The sequence below is a fragment of the Mus caroli genome, chromosome 17, assembly GCF_900094665.2.
Source record: "Mus caroli chromosome 17, CAROLI_EIJ_v1.1, whole genome shotgun sequence".
In the NCBI taxonomy this organism is placed as follows: domain Eukaryota; kingdom Metazoa; phylum Chordata; class Mammalia; order Rodentia; family Muridae; genus Mus; species Mus caroli.
In genome coordinates this window covers 44135546-44159496 of record NC_034586.1, presented here as the reverse complement: position 1 = coordinate 44159496, position 23951 = coordinate 44135546, and the positions used below count along the sequence as shown (strand labels likewise).

At 50.6% G+C, this 23951-nt stretch overlaps 2 protein-coding genes and 1 non-coding gene across 3 annotated transcripts in view; 1 reads left to right on the top strand and 2 right to left on the bottom strand.

Annotated features, from left to right (window-relative positions):
• C17H6orf132 (chromosome 17 C6orf132 homolog) overlaps positions 1–22016 on the bottom strand; it is a 36496-nt gene extending 14480 nt beyond the window's left edge. Inside the window, exons 1-2 of the mRNA XM_021149317.2 lie at positions 21735–22016; positions 11574–11680 (exon numbers count right to left, since the gene is read on the bottom strand). Coding sequence (XP_021004976.1) covers positions 11574–11680; positions 21735–21879 — 252 coding nt within the window. The 5' untranslated portion in view covers positions 21880–22016. The remainder of the gene's footprint in view (positions 1–11573; positions 11681–21734) is intronic.
• On the bottom strand, positions 20965–21071 carry LOC115029810. Its single transcript, XR_003835368.1, has one exon. It is a non-coding gene; the product is annotated as a U6 spliceosomal RNA (small nuclear RNA).
• Positions 21290–23951, top strand: part of LOC110283807 — a 28311-nt gene continuing 25649 nt past the window's right edge. Inside the window, exons 1-2 of the mRNA XM_021149318.2 lie at positions 21290–21482; positions 21890–22077. Of these exons, the coding sequence (XP_021004977.1) occupies positions 21459–21482; positions 21890–22077 (212 nt within the window). The 5' untranslated portion in view covers positions 21290–21458. The remainder of the gene's footprint in view (positions 21483–21889; positions 22078–23951) is intronic.

Below are 23951 nucleotides of genomic sequence, written 5' to 3'. Positions count from 1 at the left end.
AAAACCAAACCAAACCAAACCAAAAGTTTATCTGGACACTGCGGTGCACACCTGTGAAGTCAAGGCAGGAGGGTCATGTGTAGCCGTAGTAACCTGGGCTATATGAGACCTGTCTCAGAAAACTAAAAGCAAAGTTACATCCTTTGGTTTTACCTTTCTTCTGGACCAACAAGATGTACTGCCTGACAAGGAAAGAAATCCAAACTGTTGTCCTCTGGATCTGTGAGCACACAATTATGCATCATATATGTATGTATGTATGTATGTATATATGTATCACATACATACACATGTGTGATATATGTGATATATGTGATGTATGTATATATATGTGTGTGTGTATATATATGTATATATGTGTGTGTGTGTGTATATACACACACACACACATATACAATAATAATAAAAAATACAAATCTAAAAAAAAAGAAGGAAGGAAGTGGACCAGGGAGATGCTCTTGTAGTGCAAACCTGACAACCCAAGGGAGATCCCCAAAATATAAAAAGCTGAACGCTGTGGCATGCATCTGTCCTCTCAGCAGGCCTACTGTGAGATGGGAGGCACATATGAGAGAACTGACAGGAAGGACTCAGGTCAGCTATCCTGGAGTACACTGCATAGCACCCAAAACAAGAGAGTCCTTGCCTCAATTTGGAAGGAAAAAATGGCGCCTCACAAAACTGTCCTCTGACCTTCACACATATGCCCTGCCACGCATACCTACACTCACGTGTCTACACACACAAGAATAAAAGGAAGAAAGGAATCTGTTATTTACTCTAGCACTTCTGTCCCAACTACTCCCAGCTACTCCTCTAGCACTTCCCATTTTCCAGTCACTCCCACTTCACAGCAGTCCAGTGAGCCTTTGAGTCTCTACAATGCTCCCCCTCTCTTTCTGCACATTTCCAGGTGGTCCTGGTGATGCATGCCTATAATCCCAGGACTCCAGAGGCAGGAGCATGACTGTAAACTTCTTAAACTGACAAACAACAAGAAACAGGCTGAGAAGATGTACCAGTTAGTAAAGTGCATGTCATGACAGCTTAAGGAGGAGAGTGCCCTCCTTTCCCCTGCCCCCACGGGAAAGCCAGGCACGCATCTTTAATCCTCACACTGGAGAAGCAGAGACAAGTACATCCCTGAAGCTCAGTGGCTGCCCAGTCTAGGGGAATGCACGATAAGGTGTGGTGTGCTCCGCCCTCCACACAGGAGCACACACTTATGCACATGGGATGGATGCAGCTCTGGTGCCCCAGTGCATGATGTGATGTCTAGGTTGGGTCCCAAGCTCTGCAGACACTTAAGTACGACAGCATACGCTAACATCCCAGCACTTGCGAAGTGGAGGCAGGAGGATCATCCTGAGCTACAGAATGAATTATGTCTGAGTCCAGTTTGGACTAGAGACTATCTCAACAGTAAGAACAGAACCCCTGTGTTACAATTCAGTAGTAGTTTACTCGCCTGACACATGTAATGCCCTGAGTTCATTTTTCAGCACAAACAAGTAAACATGTTGCAAGCAGGATGCTTTCCCTCTTCCAGTGTCTCTACATTGGTCTAGGGGAAGAAATCCAGCTACCTTCCCATGGTGTCTGAGCAGGACCCGTCATAAGGTGGATTTTCTATAGCTCTGTCGCCATCTCTCCACTCCGTAAACCCTGAGCTCCAACCAACATTTCCTGGAGAAGACCCAGCTTGCTCCTCTTCTCAGCAAGTGGGCTCTGGCAGCAACCCTCCTCTTTGGAGCAGAGACCCTTCCTTTTTCTCTGTGTAGTCCTGGCTGTCCTGGAACTCACTCTGTAGACCAGGCTGGCCTCGAACTCAGAAATTTGCCTGCCTCTGCCTCCCAAGTACTGGAGGAGTGCGCTACCACGCCCATCTCCACCATTGCTTTTTAAACCCCAGTTTAAATGCCCCTCCCCTGTGAAGTTCTTGGCAATCCAAGTTGGTACTAACTTCCCTTCCCTGTGAAGTCTACAGGCCTTAGGACACTATTTTTATAGCCGACAGTTACTACGTCATATCTCCTGAAAACACCACTCAGCGTATGTCAAACACAGCAACCCAATTAGTCTATGCAGGAACCAGAAAAAACTTATTTCCTTTCCAGGTGCGGAAAGCGAGGCACAGATAGGCTGAGGTCATCACCCCAGGTCACATAGCAAGTGGCTACAGCATTTGTTCTTCATGGTTCTTGTGGGTCAACGCAGTGCACACTGTTACTGGCTAGAGCATGCCACCAGCCTGCTGGAGGTCAGGACAGCTGGGTGTCTACATATACATGTCTAGTTTTAGACAACTGAACAAATCCTTTTGAAGGAGTAAATTCCGGAGTGAGCAAGTGGTATGAAGAATTTAGGAGAAAGAAAAAGAAATCTGTTTTCTCATGCCAGCTCAGCTACCAATCAGCTCAGAGCAAAGTCAGCCTGCCTCGCCTGTAAATGTATTCCAAAGGTCTCATTGACCATGGTGTTTTGTGAGGCTGGCTCATACGGTGCCCCTTCTGTGGCTCCCTAACCTTGGCTATGCGAATGATGACCTAGATATCCGTTGATACTCAGGCCACCCTACAAGGACAGGGTGTTAGGACAGCTTACTTCCGTGGCCTCTGGGTGGTTGTCTAACTCCTGGGAGGAAGGCCAAGAAAGGTGTTCTCAGAAGCTGAGTTTCCAGGAGCCACCAGCCAGCAATCATGGTGTATGTGTGTCCCTGTGTATGTGTGTCCGTGTGTCCGTGTGTCTGTATGTCCATGTGTGTGTCTGTATGTGTATCTGTGAGTATGTATATGAGCCTGTGTGTGTCTGTGTGTGTCCATGTGTGTGTGTGTCTGTATATGTATCTGTGAGTATGTATATGTGCCTGTGTATCTGTGTGTGTGTCTCTGTGTGTATGCTGTGCCCTGCTTACCTAAGCACCACTTTATCCTTGGCCTCTAGCTCTGGTAAAATAGCAAACCGTCCAAGACGCTGCCTGTGGGAATCAGCCTGTGCCTCCATGCTCTGCACTTAAGGGGTGGCTGTCCACATCCCCGAGGAGTGGACCAGCCTGTGGGCATCATGCAGAAGGCACTCAGTGAGCGCCTGAGCCTTACAAGGCCATGCCCTTCCCTGCTGTGGCAGGTGTCCTCCTTCAGTGCCTGGGGCGGAGCCCAGCCCGGCTCTGCCAGTCAGAATGTCATGTCATGAAACTGGGCCTCAGCACTTCCTCGTCTCCCCAGCCTGACAACACCAGGAAGCTGGGGCCATGGGCCATCTCACGGGGTCCATGGCTGGTGCCTCAGTTCAGAGGAAGACATGGGCAGTGAACCAACTGCTCTGGCAAGGCTGATTTGGGGAGCCTGGAGGGGAGGGGTAAGACTCCAAGAACATTCAGGCTTATTTTCTTCCTTGTCTGTTTCTCCCTTTAAAGAAACGAAGAAACCAGAGCCCTGTGTAGCCCAGGCTGGTCTTTACCTCTGTATATAGTCAACACTGGCCCTGAACTGGTGATCCTCCTGCCTCTGTACCCCATCTGCCACATGATACGCACAAATCCCCATGCCAGCTACTTTCCTTTATGTTTGTGTGTGCACATACTACGGCGAGCTTGCGGAGGAGGTCAGAGGACAAGCTGTGGGAATCATGTTTTCTTCCCACCGTATGGGCCTCAGGGATCATCAGATTTGGTGGTAAGTTCCTTTCCCTGTTGAGCCATCGGGCAGCCCCTCAGCTTCCTTTCTTAACAAGTGACTGTATTTCATTTATAATTAAAAAAAAAACCCAACCCACCCAACATAGTTATGATTCTTAATTGTAGGGTGTTTGGTTCATACTCATGATCCACGGAGAGAGAGTGAAGCAGGAAGACCAGGCTGAGTCCCAGGTTAGCCTGGACAACAAAATCAGGCTATCTTTAAAGACCAGTCTTTATAACTAGAGGAAAGCAGACAGACCGGTGGCACACACCTGTAATTGTAACTTGGAAGGCAGCAACAGGGGGATTACTACAAGTTGGAAGGTAGCCTGGGCTACATATGGAGACCCCCATCTTGAGATAAAGCAAAACATAAAACAAAAACAAAATATGAGCTGGGTATAGTAGCAAACCCCTCCCAGCACTTGGGAAGCAGAGGCAGGAGGATCAGTGAGTTCAAGGGCCAGCCTGGGCTACATGAAGTTCTGTTTCCAAACAACAAGCTAAGCAACATCCCAAACAGTTATCACAAAGGCAGAGACAGTACCCCTCAAAGCTCAGTGGGTGTCCCTCCGGCCTCCCAGGACTTGGCGTTCTTGTCTGGACTCTATAAAGTGGGGTGGACCCCACCTACCTTGGGATGGTTGGACTACAGAGGCTGAGGCATGCCCACAGACCCTGAAAAGCAGGGCAGAGGAGGGAGGTGTTTGCTGTCAGGCTCTCCCTTGTGGGAGGCTGGAGAGGCCCATCAGTTAAGGGGTCTTCCAGAGGGCCTGGTGCAGTTGCCAGCACTAGAAGGCTGTTACTACAGTTCCAGGGATCCAATGTCGTCTTCTGGACTCTGTGGGCAGCACACACACACACACACACACACACACACACACACACACACACATAGCACAGAGACTTATATGCATTCAAAAACACTCATGCCACAAACTAAAATAAATAAACCTCAAAAACCCTCTGTGGGTTAGTCAGAGCCTGAATCTCCAGATGTTGTGCCCAGGGCATGGCCCCCTGACTCCTCTGTGCACATGTTTTGGGGAAAATGGGTGTTTCCCTACGGTCAGGGACAAGTCACCAGGAATCCTCTCCTGTCCCCTTTGTTATCACTTTAGGGTGGAAGGGAAGAGAAAGGAAAGGGGAGAAGAAAGGGGAGAGGAAAGAATGAGTAGAGGAAGCAGCAAGCTAGCCACCTCTCCCCCCCCCCTCGAGTTTTGCCTGATAGAGTCTGCTGCTCACCCCGGCTACGAGAGAGCTCCACACTCCATCCCACCCCACTGACCTCCTCTTGCCCCGGTACACACATCCTCGTGCCTGGGATTCCTGAGTCCAGCCAAGCCCCAAGGGTAGATCCCCAGAGGTTGGGCCAGCAGGTAAATGCATGGCTGACCTTGGTGTTGGAGCCTGAAAGCCTTCCTCACCAGCCTCCTTCTGAGCCTGTCTGTGCCCTGGACCGGGAGGTGGCCTATGGAGCTCTAAGGGACATGGGGGAGGGAGCAGACCCTGCTCCAAGGTAACAGCCAGGCCGGCTTGGGTCCTTCCTCACGTCCAGCCAGAGTGGGAGTCACAGAAGGGTTTTACAGGCATCAAGGTGCTCAACAGAGTGAGGGCCAGCTGGCTGCCACTGGTTTGTGGGGGGCAATGTAGGAGTGTGGGCAGGAGAGCACTGCAAACCCACGACAGGACATGACTTAGACCTGGAGAACAGCCGTGGCCTCCATAGCATCTAAGATCTCTGAATCAGACAGATGGGCGGGTGATTTCAGCTATCAGCTCAACTGGGCTGGGGATAGCTTCCTCAGTAGACTGCTTGGTAGACAGTTACATGTGTGGTAACACAGGAAGCCCCCAGTTCAGCTGAGGGTGTCCTCAGTTGTCAGAATGTTTGGGGTGCTTACTCAGCACTCAGAAAGCCCTGGGTTCGATTCCCAGCACCCAATAAATCAGGCAATGGTAGTGCATGCCTGTAATTCCAGCATTCCAGGGTAGAGACAGGAAGATCTGGAGTTCAAGGGTGTGCTGGCCAGATGCTCAGTAGGTAAAGATTCTTGCCAGGAAGCCTGATGAGTTAGGTCTCCAGGACACACAGAGCAAGGCATAGGAGAGTATACATATACACTAAATAAATGAATATAATATATATATATATATATATGCATATATACACACACATATATGTATGTGTATATATGTATATTATATGTATACATATACATATATATATGTGTGTGTGTGTGTATGGTCGTGCTTAGTGACTAACACTTTTAATTTCAGCACTGAGAAGCAGAGACATAAGACATAAGGATCCCTGAGTTGGATGCCTGTCTGGTCTACATAGAGAGTTCAGGCCAGCCAGGGTGACATAATAAGGGTTTGCTGAAGATAGAATTTTAAATTCATGATTAAAAGTTTAGGATGCTCACTGGTGACATAAGGAAATCAAGGCTAGCCTGGGATGCAAGAATCCTTGTCTAAAAAACAAACAAACAAACAAACAAACCCAAAGCTTTCAGCTGCTTCCCACATCCTCGTCCTTGCTTGGCTTCCTGGGGTCAGAGCTATAGCGGCCTGGCTGCTGCTGGGCCTCTGCCCCAGGTCTCAGCTCTAGCCCTCCCTCCAGGACAAGCAGTAAGCTGGGCCAAAGGAGCAGGTCCCTGACGACCGTCCATATAGTGTCTCCCAGAGCTGATTCCACTTTTAACAAATCTTCCTGGTCAACCCTCCTGAGGCAGCCAGGTCAGGACAGGGGCTAGCCAAGAGGCAGCTGTTTATAGGTGAGGATGAGGGTGTCGCTGGCTTTGAGGGACTCTTGTGAATGAAGGGGTCAAGAGGGTGGGAGGGCAGTAAAACCTCCAACTTGATGCTCATTGCGCTCACTGCGAGCTCTGCCACCTCAGACTCTATAGCCTTTCCATTCAACATCACCTACAAGATCAGTGAGACCCAGCCTGCCTTGTCTCCACCTTGAGTTTAGGGATGTGTTCCGAGCCAGCTGTCTGGGTGGGCTCCACGGCAGAGCTGAGGCTGCTTTCCGGCCGATCTTAGGGCTCCCAGGCGATCAGGGACTTAGAGGGAGTGGGCCTAGAGGAGACACGTAGGTCTCTCCTGCAGCTCAGGGATTTCCTTCCCTTGGCAGGACCAGGCCTGTGTGACTCAGAGGGCAGGGCAACCCTGGGAGCTCTCACCGCCCTGGGCACTCCAAGACCTGTCCAGCCAGTTTGCCCATAGTTACCACACGGACATTTAATTTCAAATTTCTCATAAGCATCAGCCCGGGGATGGCAGGATCAGATGGGGTGCAGAGAAGAGGTCACCCGGGACAATCAGCTACTGCTCAGGGTTTAGCATAGGGCAGCCTCAGCCTTGAGTTCTGGGCTCCATTTTCCCTAGGAAGTAGGGGAGAGAGGTTGCTCTTCCTGAGGCCTGTGGCCAAGACCCAGCTCCAAGGTCTGCTGCTCCTTTTGCTTTGAGACTGGATCTCTCCAAGTAGCCATGGCTGTCCTGGAACTCACCGAGATCCTCCTGCTTCTGCCTCAGGCACGGAGATTAAAGGTGTGTGCCACCAAACCTGCCTCTGCTGCTCTAGAGGGCAAGCCTGCTCTAGTCCAGGGCAAGCCTGCTCTTTTGTGGGTCCAGCATTTTTTATCTTTATCATCATCATCATTATGTCACTAATCTTATTACATTTATTTATTTTTGTGTACAAGTATGCACATGTGCACAGGTCACAGGATGATCCTCAAATGTCACCTCTCTCCTTCTACCTTTCGGGTCCTGGCGATTGGATTTGGGTCACGGGGCTGGGCGGCAAGAGCCTTTATCTACCGGGTTCTCTCACAGGCCCAGGTCTCTGTGTTCTTATCCCCACCCCACACCAGAGAGTGAACCCAGCTTATGGTGCATGCGAGGAGGAGAGTGCTCTGTTACTGGGCCACGCCCCAGCTCTTGTGTATCCTTATTTAGTAACATGGCCCTGTACCGTAGCAGCATCCTCAGCTTTCAGCTCTCCTCAGTCTGCGTCTGCATAGCTGGGATCTCAGACATGTACCACCATGCGGCAGTATGTCCCCTCTTGATGACAGCTGAGGTCCTCCAACTTTTCCTGTGTGGTAGCTCTAAACCTCACCCCCCATCCCCCATCCCCCCACCCCCAGATTAGTGAGGTGGGTGGGCCTGCTGGCCAGAAAACAACCCTCCTCCAGGAAGAATCCGGATCTGTGTGTGAGGCATGTGTAAGAGCTTGCCACACCCCCTCCCATGCCAGTATAGTCACTTAGCACAGAAACTCACCGCTGGGGACACCCTAGAGGACGATTCACAGTAGTCAGCCCTACCAAAGGGCAAAGAAATCAGAGGCCTGGAAGAGAACAAGGGTCTGGTCCTCTGTCACTCCACAACCCGAGGTAGGGCTGGGACTGGGGACAGGGATCTGATGACCAAGGACCCCAAAGGTCTGTTTCATGATTGACCTTTGGTTATGGAGACTTGAGAAAGTATTTCTTAGAGTAAGGCACCTGAAGGCAACCCTCTTTTTGAACCTGTCCCCTGGCTGGCTCTTAAAAGATGAGAGGACATTCAGAAGACACCCAGGCAGGGCTCAAAGACCCTGGCCGGGCCTGCCTCATCTGTTTGCCAGGGTGATACTGCTTGGTGGCTTCCCTTCCTCACCTCCAGGCCTGGGAGGTGCTCTCTGCAGGTGGGAGGGTAAGAAAGAACTGAGTGAGGCCCTTAGAGGTTTAATACCACACCAGGCAGAAGGGGCAAGGCTCAGGTACTGGCCCATAGACCCTCCCACCCTGACATGGGACTGGGGTTCTGAACAAGTGAGTCCACACTCGCACCTGGGGCACTGGAAGAAAGCCCAGAGCCTATGGAAGGGGCCCCGAGATCAGATAGGAAAAAACGAGCTGCTCAACTGACCTATCCCCAGAGCAGGTGGTGAGCGAGGCTGGAAGCTACTCCAGCCCCGTAACCTGAAGCAAGATCGGAGCAGCAATTAGGCCAAGGGGTCTGAATTTGGTGGATCCTGAGAGTCCTCAGCTAAAAACTCTCCTCAAACCCTTGAAACCATTTCATTAGGGCCTCGAAGATTCCAAGATCCAGAAGGCGACACAGGATGAGGGTGGCAAGCACCAGGCCAGGGAGGTGGGAATAATTCTGTCAAGGGTCCTGGAAGGGGGAAGACAAAGCTGCCAGGTGGGGCATGGAGGGAAGGTTAGGGCAGCCTGAGGGGCATTTGGACCTGGGACTTGGCCTCAGGGAGCATGGGTCTGGACTCTGCAGGACAATATGCAAATCATTTCCGGTCTCAGGGCTAGAGCCTCGGGCTGTGAAGTGGGGGTTTTTGGTGTGTGTTAGGGAGGGGGTGGCTCTCTCTGTTCAAGGATATATGCTCTTTGGAACTCCAGTGTTAGCTGTGCTCTCAGGGAGGGTGGGACCAGGCAGGCCGCTCTACCTTAGCCAGCACTGAAGGAATGTGGTAAATGTCCCTCCTGGGTTCAGTTCTGGCTCTGTACGAGACACTCCCATGGACCCAATGGGTTTCGGTTATTAGTTTGACATGTCAGTCCTCTCTTATTCTGCACAGTGGGGACTTCCTGGTTTGTGCAGAAAGAATGTTCCCAAGGGATGTCCTCAAGAGGCCCAGTACTCCAGGTCCGAGCAGTCCTAAAAGCCTTGACTTAGCCTGAATCTTCCATAGACTTCCTGAGGTTCTGCCCAGATTGGGGTGAGGGCAGTGGGGACAGCAGGAAAGGCTGGGCGGGGAGAAGATGTAAGAGACTGGAGGGGGCCTCACTGACCCTGGGGGAGGGGCCAGGACATTAGGAGCTGGTCATTATTCATTAACCAGTTCAGGGACAGGTGTGGCAGCTCCTGTACCACCATCTCCAGAATTCGCTATGAGGCAGTGAGGGGAGCCTGGAATTCACTTCTAGAAATAGGATGCTAACTTCAGTTGATCATCACCTTGGCCACAGGAGTCTCTACACAGTTGTGAGCATCCCTGGATATGAATTGGGCAGGAGTTTGTTTGTTTTGGTTTTGTTTTAACCTTCTAGTTGAAACTGACAATTCTGTGTCTATGACCTTCAACTTCGGCTCTCCCTGCCTCTAATTCTCAAGTGCTTCAATCACAGGCGGGCTCAGCCAGTCCTGTTTGGTGTTTTTGTTTTTTCTTTTTTTTTTTTTTTTTTTTTTTTGTGATGCTGGGGACTGAATCCAGAGGCGCGAGCAAGCACTTTGCTGACTGAACTACAGCCTCAGCCTCAGAGGTCACTTTTAAACAGAAAATACATGACCTGAAAGGCGTGGTTGTTTGTCTGTTGGCTGTGTTTTGAGACAGGGTCTCATGTAGCCAAGGATGACGGAATTCCATCTCTCAAAATGTTGGGGCTGTGGGACAGGAACCCCCACACTTAGCCCGTGTTTGTTACTGGGAAATGAAGCCAGGACATTTCTTTCTTTCTAGTTTTTAACTTTCCTTTGCTTTTTAGGCCTTTTGGAGACACGGTCCCACCTAGTCCAGGCTTATAGGCCAGGCTTCCTTGAGCTCCTGATCTTCCAGCTCCTACCTCCCAGGTGCTGGGACTGTAGGCATGAACTCCCACACCCACACAAGATGTTTCGTTTTTACTTTTAATAGAGCCCCTCTAAAACCACACAGGAGACTTGGATTGGACAGCCTTAGGAGAATAGAACCATTTATCCAGTGGGCTTTTTTTTTTTTTTTTTTGGTACATTTACTTATTTATTTTGCACGGGGGAGAGGCAGCAAGCACATGCCACAGCCCAAATGTGGAGGTCAGCGGGCAGGCTGCAGGAATCTGTTCTCTTTTTTCACCATGGGTTCTGGGGAATCAAGCTTAAATCATCAGGTTTGGTGGCAAGCACCTTGGCCCACTGAGCCATCTTGCCAGGACTCCTGAGAGGTTCTTTGGAGTCTCTTCTACTTATCAAAGAGCAAAATCCCAACTGTGGCCTGTAAGCTATTTATTTGGGGTTGCAGAGATGGCTTACTATTCTTCTAGAGGGGACCCATGTTTGATTCCCAGCATCCACACGGCTGCTCACAAGTGCCTGTAATTCTGCCTCCTGGGCTTCTGATAACTTCTTCTGGCCTCTGTGACCACTGTACATACATGGTGTACAGATATACATAAAGGCAGAACACTCATACACATTATATATGCACACACACATATATATACTATATACTATATATATATATATATTAAGATAACTTCTTCTGGCCTCTGTGACCACTGTACATACATGGTGTACAGATACACATAAAGGCAGAACACTCATACACATTATATATGCACACACACATATATATACTATATACTATATAATAATATATATATATATATTAAGATGTTTGCTTTGCTCGGTGAAATTGTAATACCAGCACTTGGGAGACAGAGGCAGGAAAACCACTGAGCAATTTGAGCTAGCCAGGGCTAGCAAGATGCTATCTTGGAACAAAAGATGAGAGCTTTTGGTTTCCTGTAGTTTCATAAACACAAAAGAATCTGTCCCAAATGCCCTTCTCCCAAGTGTCACAACTATTTATCCTATGAGGAAATTCAGATTCTGCCTCCTCCAGGAAGCCCTTCTTGATCATCCCTTGTAAATAACACCGGCTGCCTCTGCCTGGCCAATGCTCTACTGGGCAGCATTTCTTAGAGCGGGCACAAGTAATGCCAACTACATTCTCCCTGCATCCAGGGCCTGGTCAACCCTGCCTCTTCCCAGAAGCCTCCCTGGGTTGGCATCAGGAAGGAAGGGAGTGGACAGTGGGCGAGGCGGATGTGGCAGACCTGCTCCATTTTTGGCAGGTGAGGTGGCCCACCTGGAACAGACTCTGGGCAGTGAACACACTCACCAGAGGAATGAAAGTCAGCAGGGGCCGGACTCGGGGCCGGGCTTTCAGCGTGGCTGTTCCCGATTCGCTCACAGTGTTGAACCGATTGTCTCCATAATAGATCCCATCTATGAAAGGCAGAGAGGGGAGTTGTGAGTTGGGCGTCACAGAAGGGGTCCAGGCCACCTGCAGATCCCAGAGAGGAAACCAAGCCTTGGGGTTGTGGGCTTTCACACTCTAACACAGTGAGATCCCGTGGTTGTGGCGATGAGATTGCTTGTGGCAATGGCGAGGTCCCGTTGTGGAACAGACTGGGGTGGGTGCCTGAAGCTTTGGCCCACAGCCACCATCACTCTCCTGACACCCTCCAGTACCCTTCCAGCCCTCCACATTCACACAGCACCTGCCCCTGAGAGCCAGGCCGAGGCTTGGGTGGTGGAGGGCGAAAGCTTATCTGACATTTCTCTCAAGTGTTTGCATTGCTAATCTGGAACAAGCAGAGCAGAGGAGCCACCTGCTGTCCCCTGTGGCCAGCACCCCTCTCTAGGTCAAGCACTTCCTGACCCCAACCCACCACCACCATTGTGTGTCCGTGCCCTTGTCTGTATGTGTGTGTCTGTGCGCGCGCGCGTGCCATCGTCTTGCTTCAGTGTACCCTTGACTGCAGAATAGAGAGAAAGCAAAAGAATTAGTGCAGCAAAAATATATTTTAAAAAAATCCCACTGGTTGTAAACGTTGTTTAATCTCCCCCAAACCTTAGGTGTCCTATCTGCCCAACGGAAGTGAGAGTGTCAACTTTATATATCAGCTATGGGGGTATACGTGCGACCAGTACACAGAGGGACTGAACTAAATGTGATCCCTAACCCGGAGGGAAGATGACACAGAATAGACCCTCCAGACCCTGCTCTGGGCTGTATCTAAAGCCACGGACCGGTGAGTTGCAAGGTTCTCAACCAGTCTCTCTCACGACCTTTGACACCACTGATAAGAATTCGCCATTTCCTCCCACGTTCGTGCGTACTGTCACATCCACAGGCCTCCTGCTTTGTGGGTCATACGTACAGAAGGCAGTTGCCCTATTTAACAGACCTGAGGGAAGGAGAGACCTTCTTCTCTCCAGCCAGAGAAGAAAGAGGTCAGAATCTCACAATTAAATAGAGCCCAGGGTAGTGGCGCATGCCTTTAATCCCAGAACTCAGGAGGCAAAGGCAGGCAGAGTTCCAAGCTAGCCAAGTCTACATCGCGATACCTTGTCCCAAATAAATAAATCCCAATTAACCAGACCCCCAGTGCTGGTTAGAAAACCACCGTACACATTTTAGGAGGAAATTGAACAGAATTGTGCAGGCGACTTCTGCTGCAGAAAACTCCGGGGGTTTGGATGTAATAAGGGTACCCAGCGATGGGAGGTGGCAGGGCCCACTCGAGACTCTCCATCCCCCCATGGGTCCCCCGATAACAGCTCCACTGTGCCCACCATTGTTCCAGAACACAGTTCTCAGAGCACTGGGAGTGAACATGATGTCCTGGTCTGGCTTGCCAGGCTCTGGTCTGTGGACTGTGCACACAGACCATGGGTATCATGAAGCAGGGAACGCTGACTGCCGAAGCCCACAGGTGGCTAGAACAGAGCCTGTTCCGAGCCCGACCCCTTCGTGTGCCCGGGAGGGTGGGCATTCTGTCATCACTGTCTCACAGGCCCCACGACCCAGCCTTGACGCCTGGACACTGTTGCTGGCATTGGTCCCTGGTGGCTTTACCTCTCAAATACTGGTGGTCAAAGGACTGATGACACAGGAATGCTAGCTAGGACTAGCTCAAAGCCAGCTTAGGCTATATATACAGTGACTTCTAGGTTAGCCTGGGCTACACTGAGACCTTGTCTCAAAAATAAAACAAAAACTTGGACTGGTGAGATGGCTTAGTGGGTAAAAGTACCAACGGCCAAGGCTTGCAACCTGTTTGTGATTCTCCAGGACCCACAACATACATGTATACATATATGTATACACACACACACACACACACACAGAGTATGAGAGAGAGAAAGAAAAGAGAAAGAGAAATTCCTTATATAGCTCTGATGTGAAACTCAGAGAGGCCCACCGGCTCTGCCTTGTTAGTGCAGGGATAAAGATGTGCATCATCAGGCCACTGTACCCGGAAGGGACCAGTGGGCAGGCTGACAGGCTCAATCTAGGCCCTCCTCCACCCAAGTGTTAGCATGGCCACCGCAAGCCAGGTTTTTCAAGAGCTCAAGGTCAAATTGTTTCTTTCCTCTCCAGACTCAAGGCGAAGAACCAGAACCACATAGACTGTCAGAAGCCCTCCCAAGTGGGGACTTCCTCTTGAAGTAGCTGAAACTCTGTGGATCAGAGTCAAGAACACTGGAGTGGGTCTTCCTGAAAAGCAGCCCCTCTTCAGGCCGGGGACAGAGGAGAAGGAGGCAGAGGGGTGCCTGGAAGGAGGCTGGACAGGGCTCGGTCAGAAAACCAGGCCCTGTCTTCTCCGCAGTCAGGCAGCCTCCTCTCTACTCAGTCTGTCCACTGGAAGGGGCTGTGTGCCCAGAAGCTTCGGGAGTGTCACGCATGCCCCGGCTGGGGCGTGGGGGGGGGGCGTGGTAGGAGAGGTTTGGAAGGCCAGAAAAGGCAAAGACCTACACTCAGAAGGGGAAGCCTCCAGGAGGGCCTTTAGGAGTGTCCTAAGATGCCGAGAGCATGTGAACAAGGTGTGAGTCTTAACCAAACCACAGATAGACCAAGGGTTGGGAAGCTAGCCCCAGGTAAAGGCACTGTCTACCCAGCCTGACCTGAGATTCATCCCTGGGACCCACATGGGAGAAGGGGAAAACTGGCTGCTGCAGTTGCCCTTTGCTCCACACAATGGCATTGAGGACGCAGAAACACACATGTGCACTCGCACACATACACATACACGCATACACGCACACATGCACCACTAAATCAAATGTAATTTTTTTAAAAAGCCCAAGAAAGCACAAGCACATTATCACCATCAGCACCATCACCATCAACATCAGCATCAGCACCAGCACCATCAGCATCACCACTGGTCCCCTCCTCCCCCTTTTTCCTGCTAAGCCTTTAAGGCTTCGAGCCTGAATCAAGTCACATCCCCTGTAAAGTATAAGGAGCACTTGTGCCCATGGTAAGAACCATCAAGAGGGAAATGGCCTCTTGTTTCCTTGCCATGATTCATTGTGAGCTCTTGATGCTTGGGGCTGCCTTCTTGGCTCGTGGAAGGACTGAGGCCCACCGTGGAAGGGACTGGGTCAAAGCCACAAAGCCCCCCATAGCGTCAGGTTTACAGGTCAGTGTGGCATCTCACACGGCCTGGCTCTCGATGTCGTTCCCTAACAGGGCATGCCTGGTTCTCTGTCCTGGGTGGGGCATGCACATGCCTCTGTGTATGTGTGTTACCTGTGGGATGCCTTAGGAAGCCGGGGACTAGCCACAAGCTGCTGGCAGACTCTTGAGTCCTTTTTCCCTACTTCTCCACCCAAGAGAAGGAGCCATGAAATCTGCATCTGTTCCCGCAGAATTCAGGTTGAAAGCCTTTGGTAAAATGCTTTCTATTCTTAGGGCCAAAATCTGGTGATGGACCTCCATGGTCATTGAGGTCAAGATATTCTGGGACAGTGACTTAGCTTGTAGTCTCTAAATCCTAGATCTGTCCAGAGTAGCAAGAAAATCAATCGATAAATTAATGGCTAGCATATATCAAGCTACTGATATTAAGCTTGTACTAAGCATACACTATGACCCGCGTACTTTTTTCTTTAAGAAAGGTCTTGCTCTAGCCCAGGCTGGCCCAGGCCTCACTGGCTTGAGCTACCCTGCCTGATGTAGGCACTATTCTTTATCTTATAGTCCTAGTAATTGAACCCAAGCCTTATGTCTGCTAGGAAACCACCCTGCTTCCCACCATAGCCATAGAACATGCCAGGCTCTCCTCCTGCTCTGAGCTATCACATGCCCGTGTGTGTGTGTGTGTGTGTGCGCGCGCTCACGCGTGTGTGCACCACAGCATGCATGTGGAGATCAGAGTACAGCTTTGCTGTGTTGGTTTTCTCCTCCCACCTTTACATGGGTTCTAGGTACTGAACAGAAGTGAAACCTTTCCCCCTATGAGCCCATCTTGCCAGCCAGGGGAAATACTCAAGAGTCTCCATTTTGATGTGGAACCTGAAGCAAGAAGAGGTCATATGGCCACAGCACCACATCCGGCCAACAAGAGAGGCCAGTACTCAAGGGCCAGCCACATGACTGGAGTCTGACCCCTCTGGTCATAGCCAGCCCAGCAGCGGAAGAATGCAGAGTTTGAGAGTCTCCTGTAGTTGATGTAGCCCACAGGGAGGACCTAGGCAATACCTCCGGGCTCACACTCAGTTGCTCTAGGCAATACCTATGAACTTCTGGCACTTTTTCAGGCTCAGTTTCTTCACCTGTAAAATGGGGATTATGAACTCCAACTTTGTAGGTAGCCTTCCAAGCTCATGACAGTGAAGCCATCAGGGGGAAGAGCAGAGCTAGAGAGCCCCAAACTGTCAGGACCCCCTGCCAAGTGACCTCTGGAGTACTGCCTAAGATCTACTGGATTTCAAGTGCTAAGAAGGAATGGAGTTTCAGTTTAGGAGACGTGGCTTTGACCCAGAGTAACCTGGAACCCTCCAACATCCCCCACCCTCACCCCACGTCCACTACATGACAGACACAAACCAGGCCCGGTATACTGGGGCGGGAGGGTGGAACAGCCAGTTTTCCACCGCTGGAGAAGCACAGGCTTTCCAGGGCAGCAGCAAGAGGCAGCCATGAGAATGTGGCCCACAAATGACATTAATGAGGCCCTTCCTCGCTAATTAGCAGGTTCACATGACAGGAACCTGAAAAGGCCAGTTTGTCCCAGCAAGCCTTAGCAGGCCTGACCTAAGCACCCAGAGAGAGGCCTGCCTGCCTTTGTCCAAGGGCAGAGGGGACACTGAAGTGTCAGCTGGGGTGGAACAGAGGTAGGGCAGCGGGGCCCAGAGCAAAGCAGGTGACACATGATGGCATCTCAAAGGACACCAGTCTTAGCACGGGGCCTGAAGAGGGCAAAGGTAACCCTTTCACTCTCTAGAGAAGGCTGGTGTCTTGGGGCTCAGAGCAGTCCAATGATGTCACCTGGAACTTGCTAGAAACTCTGGATACCCCCATTCCAAACCTGTCAAATCAGGAACTGCTCTTTAACGAGAGCCACGTGATCATGTGCACTTTGATGCTTCCCCCTCAGCACAATGAGGACTCTTGATTCGGGAAGATATATAGTAATAGACGGGTTTCACAAGCCCAGGCGATGGGGCTGATAGAAGAGCTAGTATTCAGGCTAGGGGTGTATTCCACGGGACAGCACTGCCTAACTCCAGGTTCTATCCCTGACACCTCAGGAGAAAGAAAAAGCTGATATGTCATTATTAACTTACAGGCTGCAGCTATCTGCAGGGTCAAGGCGACTCTGCTTTCTGGGTTAGCTACAGCAAAAAGAGGGACTTCCATAATGGGGACAGTGAGGGTTAAAGAGACAGGAGAGCACGTGTGTGTGTGTGTGTGTGTGTGTGTGTGTATGGGGGGTGTGGTACATGTGTAGTGTGAGTGTGTGTGTAGTGTGTGGTGTGGTGTGTGGTGTATATATGTGGTGTGTGAGGTGTGTTTGGTGTATGTTTGGTGTATGTGGGGTGTGTGTGTATAGTGTGTGGTGTGAAGTTGATGTGGTGTGTGTGGGGTATGTGTGTGTTGTGAGTATGTGGTGTATGTTTGGTGTGTGGGGTATGTGTGTGTGTGGGAAGAGTATGGAGGTGGAGAGGGGGGGTGCCACACTACCAGGAAACCACAGCCTGTCTTTAACAGCACACCTCCAGGCTGTGTTTACCCTATGACAGGAGTGTAAACAAGTGTCCTTCACACCCTAGCAAAGCACAAGTCAGCTGTCTATAAGCCAGTGATAGCCCAGCCTTGGCTGGATTTAGGCGCTCAGCTCTGGGAGAGTCATGGCTGGTTACCCTTTAGCCTGGCCTGGTATGCAAAATGTGTGTGGCCTGGGGAGAGCTCCTGGAAGAAGATGCTAGCCAGCAGCCATCATCCCCAATGCTGCTAAGGAACGAGTCACAGTTCAGCACACATTCATTTCCAGCCTGCTGTGTGCCCTGCAGGGGTCCTCGGGAGAAAGCCGACAGCTCAGCTCCAGAAGGGGAAGGAAATCCCAAGAATCCTATGAGCCGCTGGTCCAGAGAACCATCTCGGAATGAGGCGCCTAGGGAATGCTAGCCGGGAGGTTGGGCCTGAGAAATTTGCATCTGACGTGTGTCTGGCGGCTCTGCAGGGAAGGCTCTGTTCGTCTGGTAGAATTGTGCAGGAGAGTCCCTGCTTCCCACCGCTGGGATAGAGAGGATTAGCAGCAGGCAAAGGATCCAACTAAGGGGCCACAAGGAGTAGAGGAGCTGGAAGCTTGAACAACTTGGTTGTGGTAGTCCCAGCGGCTGCTTTTGAGGACCCGTTTCTTATCAAAAAGGACTACAAAGACCTGTTTAGATTTGAATCTATTTTCTCAAGTGCTTAAAAGACAATTGCGCAGCCGTTTGAAGCCCTGGTTTGGGTGGCAGAAGGCTTAATTAAGATTGTGATTGCGGCCGGGCTTGGTGGCGCACGCCTTTAATCCCAGCACTCGGGAGGCAGAGGCAGGCGGATTTCTGAGTTCAAGGCCAGCCTGGTCTACAAAGTGAGTTCCAGGACAGCCAGGGCTATACAGAGAAACCCTGTCTCGAAAAACCAAAAAAAAAAAAGATTGTGATTGCGGAGCCGGGCTTGGTGGCGCACGCCTTTAATCCCAGCACTCGGGAGGCAGAGGCAGGCGGATTTCTGAGTTCGAGGCCAGCCTGGTCTACAAAGTGAGTTCCAGGACAGCCAGGGCTACACAGAGAAACCCTGTCTCGAAAAACCAAAAAAAAAACAAAACAAAACAAAAAGATTGTGATTGTATTCAGTAGGGCTATAATCACCAGATACAGAAAAAATTTACCCAGCACCCCCTGCGCCTGTTTGGATTATATCTGCACCCAGCCTGTCCTTGTGCAAACAAACTGGGACCTGGGACGTGGCTGTAGCCCCAGGCCAGCAAGCTCAATTCCTTCACATACCTGGACATCGATTTCTGGTTACCCCCACCCTTGTCAACCACTTGCCCCCCACCCAGCACCGGGGTTCTTTAGAGCTGGAATGCCCCACCCCTTTGAAACCTCAGGGTGGCCTCTTCCTGCCCATTTCCTTTGGAGAACCGCCTCTGGAGGACAAGGAAATGCAGTAGGCAGGAACAGGCAAAGTTCAGAATGGGAATGGGCAAGGCACAGTGAGTGACACACACTTGTAGTCCCAGCTATTGGGAGGCCAAGGCAGGAAGATCAATGGGGTCCAGGAGTTCAGGGCCACCCCGGGGCAACACAGCAGGTCAACAAAAAAGCTGCTGCAATGATTTGAGTGTAATAAACTATGATTTAGACACTAAGCGGCAGCTACTTTAGACTCTAACAGTCTCCTGCAGCTACTTAACGCCTCATTGAAGCAGTTTCCTTTTGTGTCTTGAAAGCTTGCTATATGCATGACCACAGGCAGTCTAAGCTAGCTGCCTTCAACCTGTGGGCCGAGACTCCTTTGGGGTTGCATATCAGATGTCCAGTATATCAGATATTTACATGACAAATCATGACACTAGCAAAATTACAGTCATGTAAGTAGCAACAAAATACTTTTATGGCCAGGGGATCGCCCCGACATGAGGAGCTGTAAAGAGGGTCCCGGCCTTGAGAGGCACGGCGCTAAGACTCAGTACTGTCCCCACAGAACAGCAAACAAGGAGGAGCAAGCACTATCGCTGACACAGAGGGAAGGCTGGCCTACCCACTGCCATCCCAGAATCCCCATCAACCCCAAACCTCCGTAGCAAGGAGGAGGAGGGTTGGTCCTGCCTGTGAGCATCCCAGGGAACACTGGAGAACACAGGAGAGCCAGGCTGATGTCCACCCTTCCCAAACCCCAGCCCAGGCACGCACAGCCAAGCTGAGTCAGCTGAAGGCCCAGCCCTGCCCTGGGGACAGGGAGGAACTGTCCCCTAGACTCCTGCCCTGCCTAGGCTGCTAAGAGCTGTCAAGGTATCCTGTCCCTGTTCTCTCTCCAGGCCTGATTCCGACCAACAGTCCGATCATCCAGACAAAATAGGGAGGAAATGTGGAGAGGCTGTTCTGAGACTCTTTGAAGAGAAAGGGGTGGTGGTGGTGGGTGGGGACTGGTTCTTCAGGCATTCACCCCCAAATCCCTTCCTCCAGAGAAAAGTCAGAAAGCCTGCTAGAGTCGGGCTCTGCCTGGGTCCAGATGTTGGCTCTCTTGCCAGCAAGACTTTGGGGTACTGGAAATTCTCTCACTTGCTTGCTGGTGACAGCCACATGAGTTGGGTGTCTACCGAAGAGCATCTGTTTCTACCCGCTGGGAAAATCGCAGCTCTACCATTTAAATCGTGCGGTCTTGGACCAGTTCTGTAACATCCCTGTTCTTTGGCGTCCGCATCCAGAAAGCCAATAATAGCATCTTACACGAGACAGAAACTCAGTGAGTCAAAGATCAAACGTTTTAGGAGGGTTTGCACCTTAGGAAAGGTGGGTGACAGTTTGCTATTGATGTCTTCCTTCAGGCCAAGGAAGGTGTTGGGGCATCCCAGAGTCCTCTTAGGGTTCACTTGCCTGCACTGGTATCTTCTTTGCCTAGACACGCCCCCACTGGGTCCTGCTCTCTTCCCCATTACTGAAACCTGTGCTCTGTCAGGGACAGCCTTCCCTCTCCACTCTGAGGCTAGGTTCCCTCAGAAATGGCTTTTCTCTTCCTCATGCACCTACAGGCTGTCTTCCCGCAGAGGCCCCCAAAGGGCGGGAGGGTGTACTCTCAGTTTTGCTTGCCTGCTGGTGAGAGATCTTTAGGTCAGGGAAAGGTGAGATCTTGCTCTTGCCCTGACCCCCAATGTAATCATTTGGGTGTTGAACAGAACTCCAAGTACCATAAAGGTGATGAGGACGGCAGGCGCTCCCCGACGACGAGGGAGTGATTGGTGACACACCCCTGTCTCCCACTTCAGACACCAGAAGCATGGAACAAAAACAAGAAGTGAGTACCCGTCCCCCATTTTCCCGGGGTTCCCCCCAGTTAAGAGTGTATAAACTGGAGATTGACAAAGAGATAGAAGTGTGCCATAGCCGGAGCTGGGGAAGGGCCAATTTATTTCCAGTAGTTTGCAAAGACACACTACTCTTTTTTTTTTTTTTTTTTTTTTTTTTGCTGCTTCAAACAAATGATTTTTTTTTTTTAATTTTTAAAAAATATGGAACGCTTCACGAATTTGCGTGTCATCCTTGCGCAGGGGCCATGCCAATCTTCTCTGTATCGTTCCAATTTTAGTATATGTGCTGCCGAAGCGAGCACGACACACTACTCTTGATTCAAAGGGTCCGAGCTCTCCTCTGTCCCACCTCTGACTCTTCAGTCGGAGACCATAGACAACCCAGATCCAAGAGGACCTGGCAAGAGCCTGTGACACTCAGCCCCCTTCCCTCCCCACCCCCAACCAAACCAAACAAAGCTAATTTGATGTCGCAAATGGCTGGCAATCTGCTAACAGTGGCCTGCTCGCTGACTTTCCTTTCTCAAACAGAACGAACGGCAAGGGCACCTGAGGCAGGCTCTCTCTCTGCGGGACAGAGGAAGCGGAAAGGGCTAGGGACAGACGTCTAGATCTCTGACTCAGAATGCGGATATGTGGTAGGAGACACAGCAAAGACAGCCGCACAAACAGAAACCCCACCAAAGGTTATGAAGTGGGGCAGGGGACGGCAGGTGAGGGCGGCAAGGATCGCCGGCCTCGCTTCAGGGGTCCCCTGCACCTCTCTGACTCGGGTTGCCGCGCCTCCTCCCCCTTCCCAGCATCTCCTCGGCCGGTCCACAGGTTCCAACGTGTCCCTGCCCCAGCCCGCTTTCCCAGCGCCCAAGTGACGCCAGAGCCAGGAGGGAAGAGGCGCCACGGGGAACTCTCCCTTGTTTTTTTTTTTTTTTTTTTTTTTTTTTTTTTCCCAGCCCGGGTGCACTCACCAAAGTCCCTGGTTCCCTCCTCTTGGGCCTCGTGGGTGAAAATCCAGGGTGGATTGGTGGCGTAGAGGGACGTGGTGGAGGGGTGGGCGTGCTTCTTCCCAAAGAGTTTGCTGAAAGTGCCCTGCATGGTCTGGTTCTTTTTCATGCTGCTGCAGGCCGATCTGTCCCCGAGGGAAGGACCTTCCGTCCCTAGCCCTGTCCTGCCCCAGACTGAACCCCGCAGCGTCTTCCCAGGGGACACTAGCAGGCCATGGTCCCCAGCCGCGTTCCCCGCCCGCGCACCCGGCGACAGGTGGTGCGGGCGCCGCCGCCGCTCGCCTGGAAATGCGAGCTACCTGGACAGGTAAGAGGCTGCCGTCCGGAGCCGGCCCCGCCCCGCCGCCCAACTCCCCGGGCCACATTCCTGCCTCCTTCCACAACAGCCTATTGTTGGCACGGTGCGCTGCGCAGAGGACCTCGCCCGGCCCACGCCCTGCCGGGGAGCAGAGCCGCCCCCTGCCGCGGGTTCCCCACCGGCACGCCCGATCCACCCCCACTTTTTTTTTTTTTTCTGGACCAGGAAAGGCCCAAGGCGAGTTCCTTGAGTCTGTGAGCCCTTCCTGAGCAGATAAGGGTGGACAGTTTAGAAATGACTCTTGCGTCCCAGAAAAAGTACCTGCCTGGCCAAGCTAGCATGGCCCAGAGCATCCCGTGGGCCCTCTGACATGTGCGAGGGAGACTTCGATGAATACAAATGATGAATACACAGGAAGTTAGAGGCCAGGTAGAGTTAAGAAATTTCTGTACCTTTTTTTTTCTTTTCTTTTCTTTTCTTTTCTTTTCTTTTCTTTTCTTTTCTTTTCTTTTCTTTTTTGTTTGTTTTTTCGAGACACGGTTTCTCTGTATAGCCCTGGCTGTCCTGGAACTCACTTTGTAGACCAGGCTGGCCTCGAACTCAGAAATCCGCCTGCCTCTGCCTCGCAAGTGCTGGGATTAAAGGCGTGTGCCACCACCGCCCGGCTAATTTCTGTACCATTAGAGAACACAGGAAGAAACTATCCTCATGGTTAGGGCTCCATATATATTAATATACTAATATATTAAATATTTAACATATTCAATATATAATTATTTTATATATTTCATATTATTTCTTGTTTATTATTTATATTGTGTATACTATTAATATATTAAAGATAGTATATTTAATACATTATATAGTGTGTATATTAGAGAGACCCTGCCATATATGTCATATACATACATGTATGTATGTATGTATGTATGTATCTATCTATCTATGGCAGAGTCTGTCTATTATGTAGCCATTGCTGTCCTGAAATTTGTAGACCAGGCTGGACTTGAACTTATGACTATCCCATCTCTGTCTCCCAAGTGCTGGGATTAAATGCTCAGACCACCAAGCCCCAGCTTAATGTATATTTCATGAAATAAAATGTAGTCTTTGGCAATTTCATACATAAACAATGTGTCTTGAGCATATCATGCAAGCTCTCCCTCTCCCACTCTTCCCTACGCCTCCCTCCCATCCTTTCTCCTCTTCATCCTCTCCCCTCCCCTCCCCTCCCCTCCTCCCTGTCTCCCTCACTTTAAATCTACTGGGTCTGGTTAGTGCTGCCTATCAGAAAGTTGATGGATCTCATTGGCCTGATCCTGTGTGGATAACCACATTGTAGTCTGTTTCAGAACACGATGACCGCATCATGCCCTGAACACAGCTCTGGAAAATTTGGTATTTTATAGACACCAGATTCTTCTCTCCTGGAATATTCTTTTGAGACAAAATGTTACCTTTTAGCTCTGGCTGGCATGAAACTTTCTATATAGACCAAGCTGGCTTTAAATTCATAGAGATCTGCCTGCCTTTGCTCCCAAGTACTGGGATTAAAGGTACACTGCATGCCTGACTATGAATGTAATTTTTAGAAACCAGATTTGGGGGGGCTGAGGAGATGGCTCAGAAGTAAAGAGCCCTGGCTGTCTTTTCAGTTCAAAGCAACCACGGGGCAGCGGATAATGATCTGTAATTCTGGTTACAGGGGATCAGATGTGTGCACTGCACACACACAGGCAAATACTCATACACATTAAAATTAAACTCACTTTGTAGACCAGGCTGGTCTCAAACTCAGAAATCCACCTGTCTCTGCCTCCCGAGTGCTGGGCCGGGATTAAAGGCGTGCGCCACCACGCCCAGTTAAAGATATATATATATAT